Source organism: Heliangelus exortis, chromosome 9, assembly GCF_036169615.1.
Source record: "Heliangelus exortis chromosome 9, bHelExo1.hap1, whole genome shotgun sequence".
NCBI classification, from domain to species: domain Eukaryota; kingdom Metazoa; phylum Chordata; class Aves; order Apodiformes; family Trochilidae; genus Heliangelus; species Heliangelus exortis.
In genome coordinates, this window is record NC_092430.1 from 7,908,016 (window position 1) to 7,930,081 (window position 22,066).

The 22,066-nt window shown below is 39.7% G+C and overlaps 2 protein-coding genes across 4 annotated transcripts; one reads left to right on the forward strand and one right to left on the reverse strand.

Moving 5' to 3' along the window:
* Positions 1-1,647: 1,647 nt before the first annotated feature.
* On the forward strand, positions 1,648-15,633 carry COPB2 (COPI coat complex subunit beta 2). 3 transcript variants are annotated; one of them, XM_071751861.1, is made up of 22 exons: positions 1,648-1,789; positions 3,306-3,443; positions 4,047-4,133; positions 4,717-4,843; positions 5,499-5,647; positions 6,808-6,954; positions 8,041-8,140; positions 8,271-8,413; positions 8,624-8,823; positions 9,400-9,510; positions 9,811-9,899; positions 9,980-10,086; positions 10,374-10,517; positions 11,252-11,382; positions 11,681-11,888; positions 12,028-12,138; positions 12,471-12,685; positions 12,950-13,042; positions 13,122-13,302; positions 13,441-13,515; positions 14,749-14,835; positions 15,281-15,633. In XM_071751861.1, the coding sequence occupies exons 1-22, from the start codon at positions 1,787-1,789 to the stop codon at positions 15,374-15,376; spliced, it is 2,742 nt and encodes a 913-aa protein (XP_071607962.1). In that variant the 5' UTR covers positions 1,648-1,786; the 3' UTR covers positions 15,377-15,633. The 3 variants fall into 3 exon arrangements, with proteins under 3 accessions (XP_071607962.1, XP_071607960.1, XP_071607961.1); XM_071751859.1 differs by having other exon boundaries at positions 1,661-1,789; positions 13,441-13,509; positions 14,746-14,835; XM_071751860.1 differs by having other exon boundaries at positions 1,665-1,789; positions 13,441-13,509.
* A 395-nt stretch (positions 15,634-16,028) lies between these two features.
* Positions 16,029-21,701, reverse strand: MRPS22 (mitochondrial ribosomal protein S22). The gene is made up of 8 exons (XM_071751862.1): positions 21,546-21,701; positions 21,041-21,195; positions 20,112-20,276; positions 18,786-18,929; positions 18,220-18,303; positions 17,431-17,576; positions 16,475-16,583; positions 16,029-16,204 (listed from the first exon to the last, which is right to left on the reverse strand). Exons 1-8 carry the CDS (start codon positions 21,664-21,666, stop codon positions 16,112-16,114), a joined length of 1,017 nt encoding a protein of 338 aa, XP_071607963.1. The 5' UTR covers positions 21,667-21,701; the 3' UTR covers positions 16,029-16,111.
* Positions 21,702-22,066: the final 365 nt, after the last annotated feature.

The window sequence follows — 22,066 nt, forward strand, 5'->3', positions numbered from 1 at the left end:
TAGGAAAACAAATACATAGTAATTATTTCCTCTGTATAGCCATTCAGTTTCCAGTAATTCGTACATCGTGGTGGTCTTGACTCAGAATTGGTATCCCTGCATCTAGCAGCAGTGAAGGATATTCCCTATTCTTAATTTCATTGTTTTATTTCATCATTTCTCTCCTACTGTAAGATCAGCCTTGACTTATACCGTGTACTTCTTTTCTGCACTTTAGTTTTCCCATTATTACAGCTTCCCAGGAGAAGCTAACAGCAAAGTAATTTCTTCCTTTCCCTGCTGTTTTTTTCTTGACTAACAAGCTCTATTCTTTCATCTTTCACTTACCTTTCTTGCTGTCTTTGATTTCCCTGAAATACTCTCATCTCTCTCAGGACAGGACCTTGTTGAATTTTTCAAGGAAAAATGTGCAGTGTGTGCTTTTCAACCCCCTCTACCTACATTCTCTAATGTCAGTTTCCTTCCCCTACATCTTTTTTTTCAGTGTTCTACCTCAGCTGTCTAAAATCATGAATTAGACTCAAAGAAGTAATGAATTTTACTCATTACTTTTAAGCAAGACTATCCAGACTCTACATCCTGAAATTCTATAATAAAATGTTGTAAGCATTTTTCTACAATCATTAATATAATTAATTGGAAGTGAAAAGAAAGCCTTCAAGAAAGCTGAAAGTCTAAACTCACCCATAACTGTTGACCACATTGTGCCCCTTTTCTTGCTTCATGTATTTCTCTTCTCATTGACTTTCATCAGGGCTGTGTTTTTTGTTTTTGTCTTTTTTATTTGCATTTTAAGTATGTATCTTTTCTGTCTTGCTCTCTTGGAGTGAAATTAACAAGAGTCAAAGTAATCTCACTGTCAGCCTTTTGTTTGTTTATGTCTCTCAAACTGTAAGCACTCCGGGGCAGTGTAATCCTTCTGACTGTGTTGTAGGATAGAGCACACAGGGCTCCTAATCTCCAAGTGAAGACTTTTATCAAAACAAGTACTTTCTTTAACTGAATCACCATGAATGTAAATGTCCCCTGTGCTACTCCTCTCCTTTATACAATGAACTGTGGTGGTTGCTATTTGTAATTAAACCTGCATGGCACTGCAACCTGGCAGCAGTGCTAGGCGAAATTTTCTCAGCAGTGGTTCCTCGTGCTCTGGTGCTTCCCAGAATCTCACATTCGCCATAACGTGACCACCAGACGGTGTTTGGGGTCGCAGAAGCTGCAGCTTTGGCTGACAAAAAGATGAAGGGGAGGGGAAACGTGCTTCCACAGAGCCCCGCACACCTACAGGCCCTGCAGGGCAGACCAGGCACACACCTCTTCCCTACTGAGCGAGAGGCAACCTGGGCACCCTCCACAGCTTCGCCTCAGGGCGCTGTCTCGCTCCGCACAGCGGACACGACCCCTCTGGCCACAGCTGCCATTGCAAACGCTGAGAGACTGCACGGAGCAGGCGGCAGGGATCGGCGGACCCTCCCCGTCAGTCAGAACCGGGTAGTTCCCGGTAGCTCTCCCCCGGCACCCCGGCAGACGCGCACGTCTGGAGACATCCGGGCTCTCTGCGCTGCCGCCTCGCGCTTCCCGCCCTGCCCAGCACGCGCCGCGGAGGCGCTGCCGCCCGCACGTCCCGGCAGCCCTGACGGCGCCACAGAGCCGCTCTCGCGAGGTCCGGGAGCTCCCGGCGCCGCTCTCGCGAGAGCTGCGTGTCCGGAAGCTCCACGTCGGAGGGTCGGGGCCGTCCGGGCGCACAGGCTCAGCCGTCGGCGCTGCCGCGGGGCGACGCGGGACCATGGTGAGTGAGTGCGGGGCCCGCTGCCCTCCGGAGCGCGGCGGGGCGAGGGACGGCGCCGGGAGTACGGCGCGAAGGGGGGGGGGCGGGAGGCCAGGCTGTCCCGGTGGGTGCCGCGGCTGTTGGTACCCGGTGGCGGCGGGGCCGGGCGGGCCCGCTGCGCAAGTCCCCGCTGCGGGAGGCTGCAAAAACCGATGCGGAGGCGGCGAAGGTGGCCCCAGGCGCGGTGGGGCAGCTGCTGCTCTGTCCGGTGCGAACTGGAGAGGCCGAGGCCGGGGTTGGCTGAGGGGCTGAGCAGCCTCTCGCCAGGACCAGCCCGGACCGGGACCGGTCCTGGGCGTCGTGGGGGCGCTGGGGACACCTCCAGCCCTGCCCGAAGGGAGTGGGGTCTTGCTGGGGCTCGACAGGCCCGGCATGGCTGTGCAGGGTCTCCTCTCTCTGTTTGTCTCGGGCTTCCCTGCTCCTGAAAAAGTCGTAGTGTTCTGTGATTGAGTTAAATAACTTAAGAAGGCATTCGAAAGCCCCTGGTGTTATGCTTGGAGTCACGGAGGAGATCCATTGGGCTGTGTTACAGCTCCGGTGTTCACAGAACAGACTTAACAGTTGTCAAGAGTGTTTTGAGTAAATTGCAGTTAACCTCTTTCCTCATCCGTAGACTGGTCCTTAGTAGCAGTAGATAAGAATGAGGTTCCAAGGATAAGCACTGAATCACATGCAATTATCTTGCCTATTTATAGCAGGAGAAATACACAAGTTCATTCTCTCATCCATAAGTTACTGGTCCTACACAATAGGTATGTAGCTTCTCACAGTGTCTAACATATGTAACTTCAAGTTATAGTAATTTTATTCTGATAAAACACGTTATTTTGTCAGTTCACTAAGAGAATGTGTTAGCAGCATGAAATAGTCTCAACAGTCTTGTGAGTGTCTAAACAACTCCATAATACCTGAAGTATTTCAGAAGATCACTTCATGGCCTTTAAATACCCAAGCTTTATATTGCCAGGGAAGAAAGTGAAAGATCAGAGCCTTCTTTGTAAGGGAAAGAGAAACGTCTACCTCCCCTGATTTTTATGACACAGTGTTCAATTTTAAAACATGATGTTGGAATTGTGAACAAAAATATATTTATAATGAGCAAGTGTTGTTGTGTTCTATTGTGATAACTGGGTTTTCCACCTGTTTTTTGGGGTGAGATAGGAAGATTCAGTCATTTGTATTAGAAGCAAGTTCTCTTTGCTTTGTTTTAGTTGTTCAAGAAACATGAGGAAAATGAAGTTCTCAGTTTCATATAAGTTAATTAAATGGACCTCTTGGCATGGGTGGAGATGCAATGTTTTCAGAAAACCCTACACAAGTGAATAAGCAGATGGATAGAAAAGAGTAGGAGTCCTCTCTCTGCCTGAAAAAGCAGGGTTGACTACTTTTATTTTAAGGTTTAACTTCAGCTTTCCTTCTTCCATCATATTTCTGTGCCAGGTTTATGTTAAATAACTTGATGTCCTCAACTTTGTAGCCTCTCCGACTTGATATAAAGCGGAAACTGACAGCTCGGTCTGACCGGGTGAAGAGTGTGGACCTGCACCCCACAGAGCCATGGATGCTGGCAAGCCTTTACAATGGCAGTGTCTGTGTTTGGAACCACGAAACACAGGTGATGATTTTGGTGTCCCTTTGTTATGCATTATTCATAGGTGACAGATCTCTAAATTCTTCTTTTTAAACATTAGATACACAAGAAGAATCTTAAATTGCTGTCACTATTTTGTACTGTGCCCTGTCTTATTATAAAAATCACTATAATAATAGACAAGGAGTTGCTTTAGCTGTGACTTTAATGGTGTTTTGTTGGCTATAAATTTAGTTTTCAGAATTATCTCCTTTGTGGATTCCTTGCAAACTAATCCCTTTCCTTCTGAAAGATGAGTTTCCTCTGTCTTGTACCTGCCATCTGTATTTGTAAAGGTTGTAGGAACTGTTAGACCCCTACCTATCCATCAAGCATAGTTGGAATTGGGCAGCAGCTCCAAAAATGTTCAGAGCTGGGTCTGAGTTAAGATTGAAGGATGAACATAAATGTCATGTTGAAAGAGCAGAGCAGGCAAGTATTTTCCTTCTTGGAGAGCTATGTGCATGTTTATGTTGTAGGATTCTTGGAGAGTTGCCAAAGTCAACACACTGGACAATTAGGAAAAGATAGATTCTTTTGAAACAGGCATTTTCTGCTGTGCTACAAATGTATTGTTTTTATTTTTAGACTCTGGTGAAGACTTTTGAAGTGTGTGACCTGCCAGTGAGAGCTGCCAAATTTGTGGCAAGAAAGAACTGGGTTGTTACAGGAGCTGTAAGCTATTGTCATCTTGTCATTTCCATATGTCATTATTTTATTTTCATGCCAGTCCTTTGTACATCACATAATAATATGATTTGATCTGAATAACTTCAGGTTACATTACAAATACATTTTTTAGAGTTTTACTTGCCCCTAGAAAAAAACTCTGCTTTTATTCAATGAGTCCACTTTTGAGAGAGTTTCATTCTAGTCTTGGTAAAACGTGTTTCTTGATGTAAGGAATGTGGTTTCTCAAAATTGAGGGAATACCTGAAATTTTTTGTCTCAATGTATTTTTCTACTTTTCTGCCCTGCACATAGAGTAAAAAATTTTTTCTCATTCGATTGTCTTATACTGCTATGTCTCAGTTACTTCAGGTGTGCATAGGTTAGCACTGTTTCCTCTTTGACAGCCCAAGAGTTCAAACAGCTGCTTCAAACATCAAAACAGGTGAAAATTATTGTCCATTTTTGTGCAGAAAAAAATGAAAGAAAGGAAATTAATGTAAACATTTTGTTGTTAGAGGCTTTTTTTCCTGTCCTGCCTTGAATATAAGATGTCTTGTACAGAGTCATATTTTCTTCTCTTTCATAGGATGACATGCAAATTAGAGTTTTTAATTATAATACTTTGGAAAGAGTTCACATGTTTGAAGCACATTCAGATTACATCCGTTGTATTGCTGTGCATCCCACACAGCCTTTCATACTGACTAGCAGCGGTAAGAGTTCTTTGGTATTTTTTTATATTTATTAACCAGCTATTTTTAGGCTTCTGTTTTCTGTCTAGTAAGGAATTGCACATTTTTTGCTGAAAAAGGAACTTTAGCAAGTAGCCAACATGGCAGTTGTCATTTCGTTTTAATTCTTTGCCAGATGCAATAATTTTTTTTAATGTAGTGTCATCTGTATTTTTTTCAGTACAATTTGCTGTTGGATGTCATATACTTGAACCAGAAATAAAGATTCTGGGAAGCCAGCCTAGTTGAGCATGCTTCCTATTCTTAGTGCTCTTCTCTGATGCTGCAGAAGAAAGCTTGAGTCCAATTCCTTAATAACTGCCTAGGATTTTAAGACTAGTAATTAATCTCCCTTTTTAAGACAGATGTATTTGTTACTTAGATTCATCACCATTTTACTGGACTATCTTTTTCAGAAACTTGTGGCCCTCCTTCAAAGAATGCTTCATCTGCTAATCTTGCAGATGAAAAAAATACCCAATATTAGCAGTGCCCCCTTTCACGGGAGAGGCATGAGTAAGCCTTTAACTTGATGATATTAAGGATTATGTGGTTTAAAAAGGTTTATTTAAAAATATATTAGTATCTATTAAACTAACTGTGTCTTGGTTTGTTTTTTGTTGTTTGCTTTTTACAGATGACATGCTTATTAAACTCTGGGACTGGGATAAAAAATGGTCCTGTTCTCAGGTGTTTGAAGGACACACCCATTATGTCATGCAGATTGTCATAAACCCAAAAGACAATAATCAGTTTGCCAGTGCCTCTTTGGATAGGACAATCAAGGTAGAGAAACTGTAGTTTGGGGTTTTTTGTCATTAAGTAATTATTAGACAAAGTACAGAAACCAGTAATACTTTATGGGTAATGGGTCAGAATTCTTAAAAGAGGATGCAGTAACAGAATAGTTATTGAACAAAGACCTGACTGTTGGTTGAGTTACTGAGCTCTTTTGAAATAATTCACTGAATTTACAAGATTACTTGTCACCTCTCATCACTGAAATGTTATTCTTTCAACTTTAGGTGCTTCGTTTCCGTTTGCTTTATGCAGACATATTGGGGAAGGGTAAAGGTTATACTGTCAATGAGTAGTGTGGGAGAACTGAAAGTATATATATATATAGGGGGTAAAGCCTTTAACTGTGTACATTTTAAACAAAGAGTAAAGGCATTTCTCCCGTTATTTTCATGTCCTTGGCTTTCTGTTTACTGAGTTGTTTCCAAAGATGTCTTCCATCATGAGACCCTGATGAGTATCATTTGCCATTAAGCTTTTATTACATATCTGCATATGTGGGACTGCACAACCACCTGAGCAGTGAGACTTCCTTACATTTACCTTTATCAGCATATTGACTGTGAAAAGCCAGTTTTGATTTCATGCATCCTCAGATGCTGAGGGAGATTAGGTGCATATAAATATTGATTTGATGTGATAATGATGGTAAAATAGCAGTATATCTACAACTTAATTCATTTTCAGTCCTAGTTTAGAATGAGATTTGTCATTCGTTTGAAGTACCTGGAAATAATAAAAATAAGGGCACAGTTGAGGGCAACCCCTGTAGGCACAAACAGTTGATTACTTTTTCTAGGTTGAATTTTTGATTTCATAAATATTACTGCTTACAAACAGTGTCTTGTATAGTTTTATGTCCTTAAGAAATAAATTGAAATAAATTAATTTCTTTGTTTGAAGGTGCGAACACAGTGTGCAACTCAGCATGTTATTTCTGTTTATTTTGTGGGGTATTGGTAGATTAATAAACAGTTGTGCAGGCTCTGCACCTAAGAAAACAACATCTTTGGAATTCCATATTTTATGTCTTTGGAATTGTGAAGTACATCTGCATGCCTGCTTGGTTTGGCAAGGTTGGCTGGGATGCGAAAGAGAGATAACTACACGCAGTTGGTTTTTTTGTTGCGTTTGTTTTTTCTGGGCAGGTGTGGCAGCTTGGCTCTTCTTCACCCAACTTCACTTTAGAAGGCCATGAGAAAGGAGTGAACTGCATTGACTATTACAGTGGAGGAGACAAGCCCTATCTCATTTCAGGTGCAGATGACCGGTTGGTTAAGATCTGGGACTACCAGGTATGTGTTGAACTCTTCATAAACTTTTGTTTGTTTGCAAAGCAGAAAAAAATAATTAGCTAACCCTTGAAAAAACCTGCTGTGAATTTAAATAACTTCAAAGTTGATTTGTAGAATTAAATTTGGCATAACTTTTCTGTTATCATTAGGGCTTTTTTCATAAAGTAATAATCCTTGCCTTTTGGAGTTCCTTTCTTGTAGATCAAGGTGCTCCTCTTCTATCTTGAAATGCAAATATTGTTCATGTATCAGTGCTTTCCATACTTTCACTTGTCATTCATTTATTTCCTTTTTTCCTTATTCCCTTCCCATTTCTCCTTTCTCATCCCACACACCTTTACACATGTAGGTGTGTGCACATGCACACATGCTGCATATGCATCTACTTTACAGTTTGCAGTGGTTTTGAGGTCACTTGTTTAAATGGTCTACAGGGAGGAGAGATTGAATCCAGGGGTTCAGTTCTGCTGCTGTTCATTTCTACAGCTCATAATTTCTTCCTGTGGACAAGTGTATGAATGGCCAGAAGGGCAAGACCAAATATGTTACGTGTTTCTGGTTGCTAAAGCATATTGCCCTAGGGTAAATCCAAGCTCAGAAGTTAAAGGCAGTTCTGCTCATTTAAGTATGTGCTGCAGTAATGACTGTTCCATAACAGTGCAAGAAATTTTACCACCATATGACAGTATTGGATCTGTCTTGTAATTAGATGAAAATAGATGATTTTTTTTGCAGTGAACTCAGCTTTCTATTTTGCTTTTTCTCTTGTGCTACGTAGCTCTAAGAAAGCCTGTCTTATAGGTAGAAACCCATCTGTAAGCAGAGGAAAGCAGCTATGTCAAGGGAAATAAATATTTTCTTTTGGAGAGGAGAAATCAACTCAATACAGTCACAATTTTTAGTATGTCTGCTGCTGCTGTTTGATCATTCTGGAAATAAATGTCATGGGAAGAAATCTAGAGAAATAATTTTTCAGAAAGATTTTGGATTTGGGGAGAATTTTCTCAAGAAAGAAAGGTAAAAAATGTAGCAATGTGTTTATTATCTGTACCTGTAATTCCAGCTCTTTTTTTTTTTTTTATGCAGAACAAAACATGTGTGCAAACACTGGAAGGACATGCTCAAAATGTGTCGTGTGTCAGCTTCCATCCTGAATTGCCTATCATTATCACAGGCTCAGAAGATGGTAATTTTTGTATTTTCTGGTGTACATGTAAAGGACAAGAGCTATTCTTGTGGTGTGGCTGCACACCTGCCCTCACAGGAGAGAGAAAATAAAGGAGAGATAATAGACATTTATTTGTCTGTTTCTCTAGGAACTGTGCGCATTTGGCATTCAAGCACTTACCGCCTGGAAAGCACCCTCAACTATGGCATGGAGAGAGTGTGGTGTGTGGCCAGTTTGAGAGGATCCAATAATGTGGCTTTGGGATATGATGAAGGCAGCATTATTGTTAAGGTACACTTAATGTTTTTATAATGAGAAATGGTGATTCAGTTCTGTCCCATGTGCAGAGCAACTGATATGTGCTTCTGTGAAAACGTGAAATGCTGAAAACTTGGCATTTCACCTGGTCTTTTTAGACAGAGCCAGAGTATTTCACTATGTTCAACTGAAAAAATCAAGAATGTATTTTCTCCATCTGCTAACTTCTTCTACGCTTCATAGCTTGGTCGTGAAGAACCTGCCATGTCCATGGATGCAAATGGAAAAATAATTTGGGCTAAACATTCTGAAGTCCAACAGGCTAACTTAAAAGCTATGGGAGATGCTGAAATCAAAGATGGAGAAAGATTGCCACTGGCTGTAAAGGATATGGGGAGCTGTGAAATCTATCCTCAGACAATTCAACACAACCCTAATGGACGGTAAGAGATTTTAGAACAAAATACTGAAAATGTTTCTGATTTTTCCTTTTTTTTTTTGTATTGGAAAACATCATTGAGTGAAAAGAGAGTTGTGCTTATGCTGGTGGCTGAGGGCCTGTGGAGAACAGGTGTAGGGGAGCCAGACAGTGGAGTCAGAGCAATGAATGGGCTTCACCTGTAAGAGCAGCTTAAACTGATAAATTGGACATTCTAGGTAGAGGAAGAAGTATGCAAACAAAACATATAAGGTAGTAGCAGCAAACTGTATTTTTATCACTTCATTTGAATTTTTTTTTTGTTAATGTATTAGCTAAAATAAAAGGTCAAGGGACTCGAGGTACAAGAGCTGCGCAGTAGAGACCAGAAGGAAGAGGGGATAGGAAGTAGCTGACTACATGATGCAGAGGAAAATCCAGTTCTGTGCTGTTTTTCAATATATGAGGCTCTTTATTCTGGCTGCATTTGCAGTGATTACATTGGGCTGGGGACCTTTAACTTGTCATATAATTTATCTACTTGATAATGCCAATTGAATTGAAAGCAAATGTCTACAAATTCATCTTTCTCCTGCTATAGGTTTGTAGTAGTGTGTGGTGATGGTGAATACATCATCTACACAGCTATGGCTTTGAGAAACAAGAGCTTTGGTTCTGCACAGGAGTTTGTATGGGCACATGATTCTTCAGAGTAAGTGTTGTAGATTTTTTTCCTTTGTATTAACTTAAATTTGCTGCTGCTCGTTTTCAGCCTGTACAAACTGTAAACTGCCTTGAAGACTAAAACCTATGTGAATACTGAACTTTCAATTACTGTCCTGCTTTAATATTTTCCATTTGTAGCATTCTGCTAATTTTTGAAGATAAATGAAATGCAGTTGTTTTTTAGCAGCTTGTGATTTTAGTGATTTACCATTTGGGAAGCCAAATAATATTTTAAGGGCTTGTTTGTTTGTTTAATTATTGTTTTTTACAATTAACTATTTTTTAGATACGCAATCAGGGAGAGCAACAGTGTTGTGAAGATATTTAAAAATTTCAAAGAGAAGAAGTCATTCAAGCCTGATTTTGGAGCAGAAGGTAAGTATTTGCTTTTAAAAATATGTATCGGTGCATTTTTTTGCATGATTTGGAGTTTTTTCACTCTTATTTTCTTGCAGGAATCTATGGTGGCTTCCTGTTGGGTGTCAGATCTGTAAATGGTTTGGCATTCTATGATTGGGAAAACACAGAACTGATTCGCAGAATTGAAATTCAGCCCAAACACGTAAGTGTCTACTTGGGACTGAAGAGACCTATCTGTCTCTGTTTAGTTACTGTTTGTTTCTACTAGACTGCTGATATTCTTGAATTAAGCCAAGCTGTCAATTTTAAACTAATAACTTCTGAAGTTTATCTCAGTCTTGTAGCAGAAATGGAAAATAATCTGTGCATGTTGGTTTCTCGGGTACCAAAGCTTCTGTTAGAGTTAGTATGTTCTAACCTAATTTATACATCCTCCTTTCTTAACCTGAGGTCTCTAAAACAGTGCCATTATTGATTCTGATGATACAGATTTTTTGGTCTGACTCGGGTGAGCTCGTCTGCATTGCTACAGAAGAGTCATTCTTCATTCTGAAATACCTGTCAGAAAAAGTTGTCGCAGCTCAAGAAACCCATGAAGGTGTCACTGAAGATGGAATTGAAGATGCTTTTGAGGTACCTTCTGTTTTAAAAAATAGAGAAGGATTAGAGATGATTGAAGCAGGTCTTTGCAGAGTATAGCAAATTTAGGGCATAATGAAGTCCCAATAAATTGTAGTTTCCAGAACACAGGAGTGCAGTATACACACAGTTCCTCTGCTTGAGGAACATTTTTTTGTTTGGTTTTTTGTTTCCCAATTGTTGAGGAGCTGTTTTATCTGGGTTCCCTGGGGACTGTATCTCTGTTGGAAGTCCAGTGTGACAGGACCTTGATGCATGTCTCTTCAGGTATCTTTTTACTAGTTTGTATTACAGAGTTGTAGGGGTTATACTTAAAGCACATGCTCAGGTAGTATGTTTACATTGCTTAAACTTTTAATGCAATTTTCAAGTTTTGAAAAGTTACTGAAACTTGAGAGCAAGTTAAATAAAAAAAACCCCTCATGCTGTGAAATTTCAGAAACACAGCTTCCCTTGCAAAATTTTTCTTTGATTATCTGGATTAATGCTTAGTTTGGTGCTTGTTTCCTGAATTTGTATTTGATTTAGTTAAGGTAGAAATTTCATAAGGTACAGCAGTTTTGTAAAACTAAGACCATTATTTAAGACCTTCCAGTCTGTATCTCAATGTATTTTGCAACTTGTCCAACTATTTACTGAAGTAGAAGTTTAATTTGAAAATATAGTAGTCTTACTGCTGTCTAAAAGTACTTTTTTACATATCTAACTAAATCAAACTTAATTTGCAGGTTCTTGGTGAGATTCAGGAGATTGTGAAAACAGGGTTGTGGGTAGGTGACTGCTTTATTTACACCAGTTCTGTGAACAGACTCAACTACTATGTTGGAGGAGAAATTGTCACTATTGCCCATTTAGACAGGTAAGATGCTGCCTTGGGTTGTAAGCAGGTGTTAAAGGTTCTTTCACCAAAGTCAGAGCAAGGGGAACCTTGCCACCTGCTTGAAGTGCATAACTATTTTTTTCTTGCATATCATACTAATTCAAATTCTGAGGCAGTAATGTAATCTTCAAGGGAATAAACAGTGTTACATAAAAGTGCATTTATACTAAAAGTAGAATGCTTCGTGTCAGTATTTTTGTTAGTATAAGAATTACTGGACTTGTTCATAGACTATTTGGTAGTTGATCTATAAAAAATATTTTTTACTTTGTTTCAGGACAATGTACCTTTTGGGGTATATCCCTAAGGACAACCGACTTTATTTAGGTGATAAGGAGCTAAATATTGTTAGCTACTCTTTGTTGGTCTCAGTACTGGAATATCAAACTGCTGTGATGAGAAGAGATTTTGGTATGGCTGATAAAGTTCTTCCTACTATTCCAAAAGAACAGAGAACCAGAGTTGCACATTTTCTTGAAAAACAGGTAAGAAAACTAAATTGTTTTAAAAATTTTAATTGGTTTCTTCACATTTCTAATTGAATTTGCTAAGTGAAACCAGATCGTTTTATCTGTAAGCATAAAATCTTGTTAATCATTCATACTTACTTGGTTTTTATTTTAGGGCTTCAAACAACAAGCTCTTGCAGTATCTACAGATCCAGAGCATCGTTTTGAACTTGCTCTTCAACTTGGAGAATTAAAAATAGCCTATCAGCTTGCAGTGGAAGCAGAGGTAAGCATATACATTTTGGTGATTGATGATAATTCTGAGTATCAGCATGAATCGAAGGGGCACCCTGTAAAGATAAGACAATGGTACTTGGGGATGTAATGGTATAGCTGTGTAATCTCCAGCACTTGCTCTGTTGTGCTCTGAAGCTGCAGTAATCTTAGGGAAGTCAAAGGGAAGACAAGTCAATGATGGGATACAGTACCTTCACAAGTAGACTTTATTTTCATATTGATTGATCTGAAAATTCTTCAAATGCTATTTAAAAATGTGAGCATTTTTTATTTCTTCTTTTTCCTCCCTCTCCCCTTTCTCCCTCCCCTCTCTCCCTTTAGTCAGAACAGAAATGGAAGCAACTTGCTGAGCTTGCCATTAGCAAATGCCAGTTTGGCTTGGCCCAGGAGTGTCTCCACCATGCACAAGACTATGGAGGACTACTGCTCCTGGCCACAGCTTCAGGAAATGCTAACATGGTGAATAAGCTAGCTGAAGGAGCAGAAAAAGATGGCAAGAACAATGTTGCATTTATGAGCTACTTCCTTCAGGGAAAGTAAGTAGCAAGCATGAGATGTGCATTATGTTCTGCTTTCCCAAATGTGAAGAAACTTCAGGTTCTTTAAAGGGTTAAGGACAGCAGACTTAAAACTTGCTACAGAAAGATTGTGGCACGTGCCTTTTCAGAAAAGCTGATTCTATCTTGTGATGGCTGCTACTTTGAAAATGTGAAATTAAAGCACTGTAATACAATAGCATAAACAGCTGACCTAACAGAAAAGAATTGTCTTTTTATTAAACTTTTTGGTAAACATTTCAGGCTTGATTCATGTTTGGAACTCCTTATTAGAACTGGGCGTCTCCCAGAAGCTGCTTTTCTTGCACGGACGTATTTGCCAAGCCAAGTTTCAAGGTAATTTCAAAGCATGTGCAGAGCATGAATAATGTTGTGCAAATTAGCTGTATATGACAACTGTGTCTTTTATCTCCAGGGTTGTTAAATTGTGGCGGGAGAATCTCTCTAAAGTCAACCAAAAAGCTGCTGAGTCGCTTGCAGATCCTACAGAATATGAAAATCTTTTCCCTGGATTAAAGGAAGCTTTTGTTGCTGAAGAATATGTTAAACAGAGTCTTGCAGACTTGCGGCCAGCCAGGGAATACCCCCTTGTCACTGTAAGTAAGAAATGAAAGCTCTTATTTGCTCTAGAGGAAAAATATTTTGTGCTGTGTAAATTCAGCTTTAAGCAAGTCAGTGCATCCACTGATACATTACATGAACATGTGTTTTGATATTATTTTTTTTACTTTTAGCCAAATGAAGAAAGAAACTTACTTGAAGAAGCAAAAGGCTTTGAGCCTTCTAGAGGAACGGCATCTCAGGTGATTGTTACTACTGAATGATAAATAAACTCTCTTAAGAAAGAAACAATTCTGCTATTGTACAATAATATCTAATAATATTTCATTTCAACATTTCAACAATTTGTCCCTCATAAGGGACAAATTATTGCTCTTATTGGCTTGATTGTTAGCCCTGCAGCTTTTGTTACTGCTGACTGTGAAGTTATTTTGTGTGGTTACTTATATTGAGTCATCATTTGTTAGTGTGAGTAAGCAGAGAGTCTTAAAATGTAATTCATCCTGCAGAAGAAAAATTTCAGTTGCACATGCAAACACTGCCTCAACTGCTGCTACTTTCCTAAAAGCTCAGTAGTTGAACCTGGAAACTCTTGCATATAATAGCAGTTAAACTTGCTTTATATTCTAGTGTGCATAGTTATTGAATAAGACTATACCATAGGCATAAGCCTAGCAATTAAGCAATCCTGCTTAATTACTTGAAAGTATGTTCTGCTCATATCTGAAGTAACTCAAACTGATTCTTTTTACCAGCTTCAGTTATCCAACTTGCCTTGTGTGCACATTTGTTAAAGAAGATAGAGAAATAGCATTGCAGAAGTTATCTAAAACAAATTAGAAGTATTATGCTGTAGAAGCTGAAAAGAAGACCACTCTGACTACATGAAAGTCCTTCAAAAAGTTGCCTCTTGGAGCTGATGCTGGATATGGGAAACTTTGTCAGAAATAATTAGAAATCTAAATACAATTAATTGAATAGTACTGTTGCTTCAGTAATGATACTAACCGATACGTAAAACTTATGGAGCTGTTAAGAGGGAAGGATAGGTATTAAACCATTGCAGGGTATGGAACACAAAGGCCAGTGACAGTACTAAGATTGAGGGCCTTTGCTAAAACTGCTGTTTTGTGTAGTCTCAAGCAGCCTATAACCCCTTTCCTCCTGAGGAATTTGAAAATCACTTTCTTTGAAACAGCGCTGCAGTATTTGAAATTAATTGATCCTTTCTGAAGCCTCTTTTCATTCAGTTCCATCGTCCAGTGCTTTAAATAAACTGGGTGAGGAAATAGTAGCCTCCAGTGCAGTGAAGACTAAACGATTTACTGGCTTTTAAGAAGAGGTTCAAGAATTACTGAGAACAACTTTGAAAGAGAACCATGGGGAGAGGGGAATTATAGGTCTGCTGCTAGTTAGTTGTTTTTGCTGAAAGAATTTAAATTCAAAAGAGCTTAAGGTGATCTGTTTTTCATTTGAAGAAGGCTGAAGAACCATTTCCATCTCATAAACAAGAAGTGATGAAGACAGTTCTGCAGAATTCTGATCCGCTTCCAACAAGAGATCAAAAGGTACTGAAATATATTTTTAAGAAGTACCAGCACTAAATTTATTTTATGTTAAAGACTTCAATTAATGTAAATAAATTAAATTACTGGGAAATGGCACTTTATATATTAAATTAGTAGACCCAGTCTGCTTAGGACCAATACAGTGTATTCCCCCCTTACTCTTGTATGGGAAAACTGTGCACCAAAATATAGATCAGTTCCTATAGCCTTGGGGATTTACAAGGAACAAAAGGGTGAAGTCTAAACCACAGCTGAATTGTGATGCTAAGAGGTGCTTTCATACCAAGAAGGCAGCTTCTCTCTCCAGCTTATTTTATCTTCCACCTGATTTTCTGAGCATATTTTGCTGAATGTGCAAATACATCTTCCAGATTCATACATCACATGCACTGACTAATGTGTACCCACATTAGTATCCCCTTCATCTGCTGTTTTCTTTTCCTAGACCCTGCTGGACTTGGAGGATGACTTGGATAACTTGGATCTGGAGGATATTGATACCACAGATATCAATCTGGATGAAGAGATCTTAGATGAGTGAAGATGCCTTTCAGATGACCAAATCAATTACTCCAAACAAAGGAATGAAGTTCTGTGGACTATGTGCTCCAAGCTAATCGATTTTTATACTGCAAGCGGACCATGTATCTGTAGAAGGGTAGACCCAGCAACTGTACAATAAGAATCAGCTTCCAGTATGTTGAAATTCAAGATGTAGCTGTGCTCCAGTGCATACTAAAAAATGTTTAAAATGTTTTCCCTTATCGAGCAGTTCAATAAACCCTTTTAAACATTCTACTCCTCAGTTCTTAACTTGATATTAACTCCAGAATTCTTAACATCAATACCATATATATTTGAAACAGGAGCATAGTAGCTAACAATCAGTAGCTCAGTTATTCTTCCAGACAGCCCTTTTAGCTAAAAGATCTAACAGAACAAAACATCTTAAGGCAGGGGTGTGGCATTATACACTTTAGTAAACAAAGCTTGTCCAAACCCTACTCTTACTTCAATAAGTAAAATTAATTGTGGGCATTTCTTTAGGTTCAAGATGCACCAGTAATGGAATTTTTGTCACCTCAAAACAAGAGCCAAAACTGCTGTTAAGTAATTTACAGAACTTCTGAAAAAATATTAAGCGCTGTAGCAATTCTTACGCATTTTAGTAATAAAAATTCTAGAAGTAGTCAGTTGTTTAAAGTATTTATTGTGTAATCCTGTACAGAGAATGTTTATAAACAGACAGAAAAATTATGATGAGGTAAAGTTTATTTCATGAAGCTGTTGAAGTAGCCATTGCTTCTTCATAAGCCTGGAGGGCCAGTTGTATATAACCTTCTTTCTGTGATTCAGTTTTCACAAATACCTGCAAACATGGTAGGAGAGGGATTAACATACAACTAAGAGCATAACTGCGTAATGAGATTTTACTATTCCAGTGACACATCTGCCAGCTGCAACTGAAATCCTGGTGCAGCTGCTGAGTTCAAAAAAAGCCCAACAGACAGCCTGACATGCATGTTCTAGTCAAAGATCTCTTCTTTAGGTAATGAGAAAGTTCGACTACTAAATAGGGTTCTGCTGTTAAAAAGCTTTCTCTGCTGTAGTTAAGTATCCTTAGAGTAGAAAAGCATACCTTGATCAGATCAACTCCTTGAAGTTTCCCATCTTTAGCTTCTTTTGCTGACTGACATTCAGGATGGAGCATATGATACAATGTAATCAAACTTGTAGCATCTTCCAGCCTTAAAAAATAACCATTGATATAAATTACTCTTTCCTAAGAGTATTTAGACAAAGCATACTTTGTGGTATACTCTGCACAGCACAGATTTTATAAACACTACTGCTTTCACAGTATAAATATACAGTCATTTGAATGCATAGCCTGGCGTATTTTTCAGTAGTGGTAAAGCTGAAATCTCTCTGAAAAATACAATTGGCCAGTAACAAGTATTAAATAGAACAGCTGTGCCAATTCTAACACTGACTGCAGGAATTAGCTTTATTTACAGAATAAGAAATCTTTTGACACCTGGCCCTCAGGCAAATTTAAAACTGGAACAGGTGTTTTACATAAAGGTAAGCCTAAGCCAAAAGTGAGTGGGTGCCAGGTAATTTCTTCTAGTGACATTTTGAAAAAAATATTATGTCTGAATAAGTTCTAGAAATCCATCTGTTTAAAATGAAATTTCATCTATCTGTTCCTAAGGTACTTAGGAATTGCTCTAAAACCCAGAGTCTGTCAATGTTAAAAGCAAAAATTGAGTTCACTAGGATGAAATTGTTAGGCTTTAAGATCAGCATTGCCTAGAGCTAGAAGTATACCGGCAGTTGCATGAGAAACAAAAATAAAAACACAGCAACTACAAAAGGCTGATTTGTACAGAATTCTGTTTTAATACCCTACAACTTCATGGACAGTAGTCAGTGTTTCTATTCAGGATCTATATAGCTAAAACTTACAGCCCAAATTTGCACGCAAATGAAGATTTGTATACATCTTACAGAAATACTGTATTTTCAAACAATGGTACTTATTTTCTATTTGTTTAGATAAGCAGAATTAGTAAGTTACAAAAAAACACTCACAAGTCTCTGTGGATCATATCTATTAATAAGCCATCAGTCTTCTTTCTGTTCACTAGATACCACACCATTCCCCCAAAGTGTCGTGTTGACCGCAGCAGATCATACTTGGCATGTTTCTCAATGTCATCGTATGTCCGATGATGAACCTATACACAGAAAAGGCTTCATTTCATTAGCATAATTGCAGCTCGATGGCAGTTTTTCCTTTGACTCAGATTAATCTATTTTCACACCTCACTGAAGTAAGCCATAGGCTGGACCATGCAACCTTAAAGTTTTATACATTACAACTCAAAGGTACCACTGGGATTACTCAATTCTTAATACTGAGGCACAGACATCTTTATGATAGAAGAAAGCTAAATACTATATACCAAAAATCTGTGGAGTTACTAAATTTAAATACTTCAGCTAGAAGTCTGTTTTTGTACCTGGTCTTTGTCAAAATGTCATTTTTGTAGAGTGCTCTCAGGTGTACTTCATCAATTATCTAATTTATTATCTAATTGGTCCTACCATAAAGTAACACAGCAGTCACCATGAGTCTAGCAGCACAGCTCTGAGTGGGGCCACTTGAAGGCATTATCATCAGTTCTAGTTTGAGACCAAATATATCTATATAAAGACTATTTCTATGCATCTCTAGTTCTTCCTGTACTGTAGAAAATTACTTAAACAGAATTCTGATTTACTTTTCTGAAAGGAAAAAAAACCTCATCACAAGAATGACAGATAATCTATACTTTGTTAATAACTACTTTATACTGGAAAAATGAAAAGTGAACTCACTCTGATATAGTCAGGTGAATCTGGCTCAAACTGAGCAATGCACATGTTAAGGACATCCTCATGACGGTCTTGCTGAAACACAGTCTAAAATAATAGTTCAAATTTAGGAATAGATTCTGTATCACACCATTCCAACTCTCCAGAATTAGAACATCAGCCACAACATTCCGTTCTGGGCAACACAGTGAATGTCCCCTTAATTACAAGGAAAAATGTATAAAAGTACAATAACTTCTTTGATTACATTAATAAAATGTTTCTTGATTTTTGTTTCTGAAACAGCAGTTCACATTTTCAGATTAAGCATAATACAATTCCATCAATGCGTAACAAATGTGGATTTCTAGTATGACAGAAAATTTACACCTACTCAGCATTTACCTGGACATAACCTGAAACTTAATTAAATAAGCTACACTGGTAAACAATTGTTCAAACTAGTCATGCAGCTTAAAACATACAAGCAGAATGGCTTATTGAGAGCTATTCTGCCCAAGTAGCACAGCTTCATGATCAGAGCACAATTAACTAAAACCAATCAGTTTATAAAACCAAAAAGATCATACCACAAGGTGTTCATCCTGGAATAACACTGGGGGAATAACTCTGCGTCCTTCTTGTGGGAAGAATATCTGAATCATTCTATCGCGTTCTTCCCAGGTTGCTTTGCGTAATACACCATTTGTTTCTCTAACTACAATGAAACGTTCCTGAAAGGAAGGTAAAAAGAGAGCATTATCTCCCAACGTTTTCTCTTTGCAGCCAGAACCACTGTAAAGAAGATTTATATTTGGCAAAGTCCCTTTATACCTAAACTCACACTAAAACCGGTTTCTAATTGTTGCTACGTGCTAGATTTGCCATTTCTCCTGGTTGATGAAGTGCCACATTTGCATCTTAGTTTTACTGTATGACATAACACTGCATGCACCTAGACCAAAAGCTGCACTCCATGAAGTTCAGACAGATAACATAACTAATACCAGAGAACAGAGTCAGTGTTGCTGCTGGCCTCATTTTATGCTTTCCATAACACTCTCTAATTGCAGAATGAAAGTGAGTTGTGCTTCTCCAACTTTGTTTCAGAGTCAGGTGCTAGAATCAAGTAAGGGCAAGAGCAAAACAAAAAAATAGTACAAATGAAACAGTGTACTCAGCAGATTTGATTCTGGGAGGCAGGTGAGAAAACTTGTTGAGATGAGGAAGTTTTCAATAAATGAAGCAGAAGAATAAATAGCAGGTTCTTGGAGAGAGCTTTCAGATGGAGTAGTAGATCAAAGACTTGACAGTTCATTTCCCAGGTTCATCACTAAATGCATGTTTGAACCAGACACTTCTCAGGATCCTATTTGTTCAGAATTTTTCCAGCCTCTTACTACTGCTGCTTATGACAACCCAGATGTTTAACTATGCAAAAAACTCTTCATCACTATACTCCACAATTCTATTTGACAACAGTTTCTTCACAACTTTCCCATTCATTCATTCATTCATTCATCATTTACCCAGGTTTCCACCAATCTTTGCAACTCTGAAGTAGCTCCCTCTTTTGGTCTACACTAAATATTAAGGAATCAAATTCCACAGAAAGCTTCTAGGAAGAACTTCTATGGAAGAACTCAGCCAGCCTACCTTATCATAACCATCTACTTTTAAAATGCTTAACTAACTATGGCACAGGTTTCCGCTCTCCGATGCCTGCTTTTGAACACTGGAATGTAATTTATAAGTATCAGTTAGAAGCAAACATAGAAATGTGTGTCTGTGTATTGTGTTGTACTGGACTGAATTTACAGCTCAACAGCCTTTTTGCAAACTGCTGTATTTTATTAAAACCCAATGCTTAATTTGAAATTAAGTAAAATCTCTTAAACCAATACATTGCTACTTACACGATGTGGAGTGGAGTAAGTTAAATCTGTAAAAATGTATTTTGTAGTTTCAGTTCCTTCAAGGAATCTGTCTTCTGCTAAGATATCATCAATTGGCTTTCGTTCATTCAAAACAGGGGGCATGGTTAATTTTTCTTTAGCTTCCTCAATGGCTTTTCTTGTGGCCTTGAAAAAAAAATAGTTTATGTTTTTTAAAAAAATTTTATGATTTAAAAAAAAAAACATTCCATCCTATTGGAAAGCTAACATACAGTCTTGGGGCAAATATCTTCATTTAGAGAGACAGAGAGATGTTTTTAAGGTTTTTTTTTCTTCTGCATTTGAGAAGAAGTGACACAATAATTCAGTCCCCAGGCACATGAATCACATGTGAACAATGTGCCACCACTGTAACTTGGGCAAACTCCTGGAGGAAGTTCCAAAACTACTATAAATATATATATACATATATATATATATACACACTACTGCAAACACCAAGTCTATTCCATGTATTTTTCCATGACAAATTTCCCCCGAAGCATCAGCCACTATCAATTGTTTCTGATTGTGGTTACAGAAGACCTGGCTTAAGTCAGGCCCCTTTGTCACCCTGGATCATGGTCAGACAAGTGAAAATAAGTTGTCAAAGGATTCTCAGCACAATTAGGAAGCATAAGTAAAGGAGATTAACAAGAGAACCTGTCAGGTAAGGAAAAAGGCATCCAATTTTCTTCCCCATTCCTTAAAAATCAAGAAAGACTGGGCAAATAAAACAGACTATTTAATATGAAGAAACAGTGATTTACAGTAATTCAGGTTATTATTTGAAACAAAGGAAAGAAACCAAAATGTCTTCAACAGCAGCACTGAAGGAAGCAGAAATATGGACTGTGACAGACTTTTTGCTAAACCCAGCCCGTAGGTCAAGTCGAAGCCGAGCAGCCTACCTCTTGCAGCTGAGCTTCTGTCATCAACTTGTACTTGGGTGGTGTAAGCTCCTTTTTCACCGGCCTAAAAACCTTCTGCAGGTTGATCCCTGTCATTTTGTACAGCAGGTTCTGAACCGCTTCATCCGAGAAGGAAGGCTTGGTGGGTTTTCCTTCTGCAGGGGGGCGGCATTTCGCACGTTGTCACAACCCGAGGAGCGGGGCCAAGGGCGCGGCCGCGGTCACGCTGCCCCCCTCTCCCTCACAGCAAAGACCCGCGCCAGCCCCCCGCGCCTCCTCCCGCCTTCGCCGCCACACCCCCACCACCTCTCGCTCCCGCACAGCCTCCCAGCTCTCGCCCTCGCTGGGAACGGCAGGTACGCTCCGCGGAGAGCGGGGCGACCACCAGCCTAGGAACATGGCCGGGCGGGACCCCCGCACGCTCCGCATGCCTCGCATGTTCCGCACGCCCCACATGTTCCGCACGCTCCGCATGCCCTGCACGCTCCGCACGTCCCTCACGTACCACCAGCGGCCCCCGTCTCCTGCCCGAGCCCCCGGCGCGCGCTCCAGCCCCACAGCGCTCCCGCTACGCGCGCCAAGCGCGTGGGCACGAACACAGCGCTCCGCGCCCCGAGCGCCGCCATCTTGCACCGCCCCTTCCCGCCTCACCCGCCCCGCCGGCGGCGCAGGCGTGGCCGTGCTTTGAAGGGACGCCGGGAAATGGAGTCTGTCTTCCCCTCAGCCGCCGGGCAGGGGTGTGGTGCCGCGGCAAAGCTGTTCCGCCCCAGGGAAAAGAAGAAACGCGGTGCTCCCGGCCTTTTCCCCTACGGAAAAAGGCAACAAACCGCTCCCAGCGCGCTTGTGTTATTAAAAGGCTGCTGAGGCGGCGGTGAGGGCCAAGTTAGGGCGGGCCCCGTTATGCTGTTCCTGTCAGAGCAGGGGAAGAGCGAGGGACGCTGCCTTAAGAGAGAGGACGGCCGGTTCCCTCAGCCGGGAAGGGGACAGAGCAGGGCTCCAGGCTGGCAGCTTTTCTTACTTAGTGGG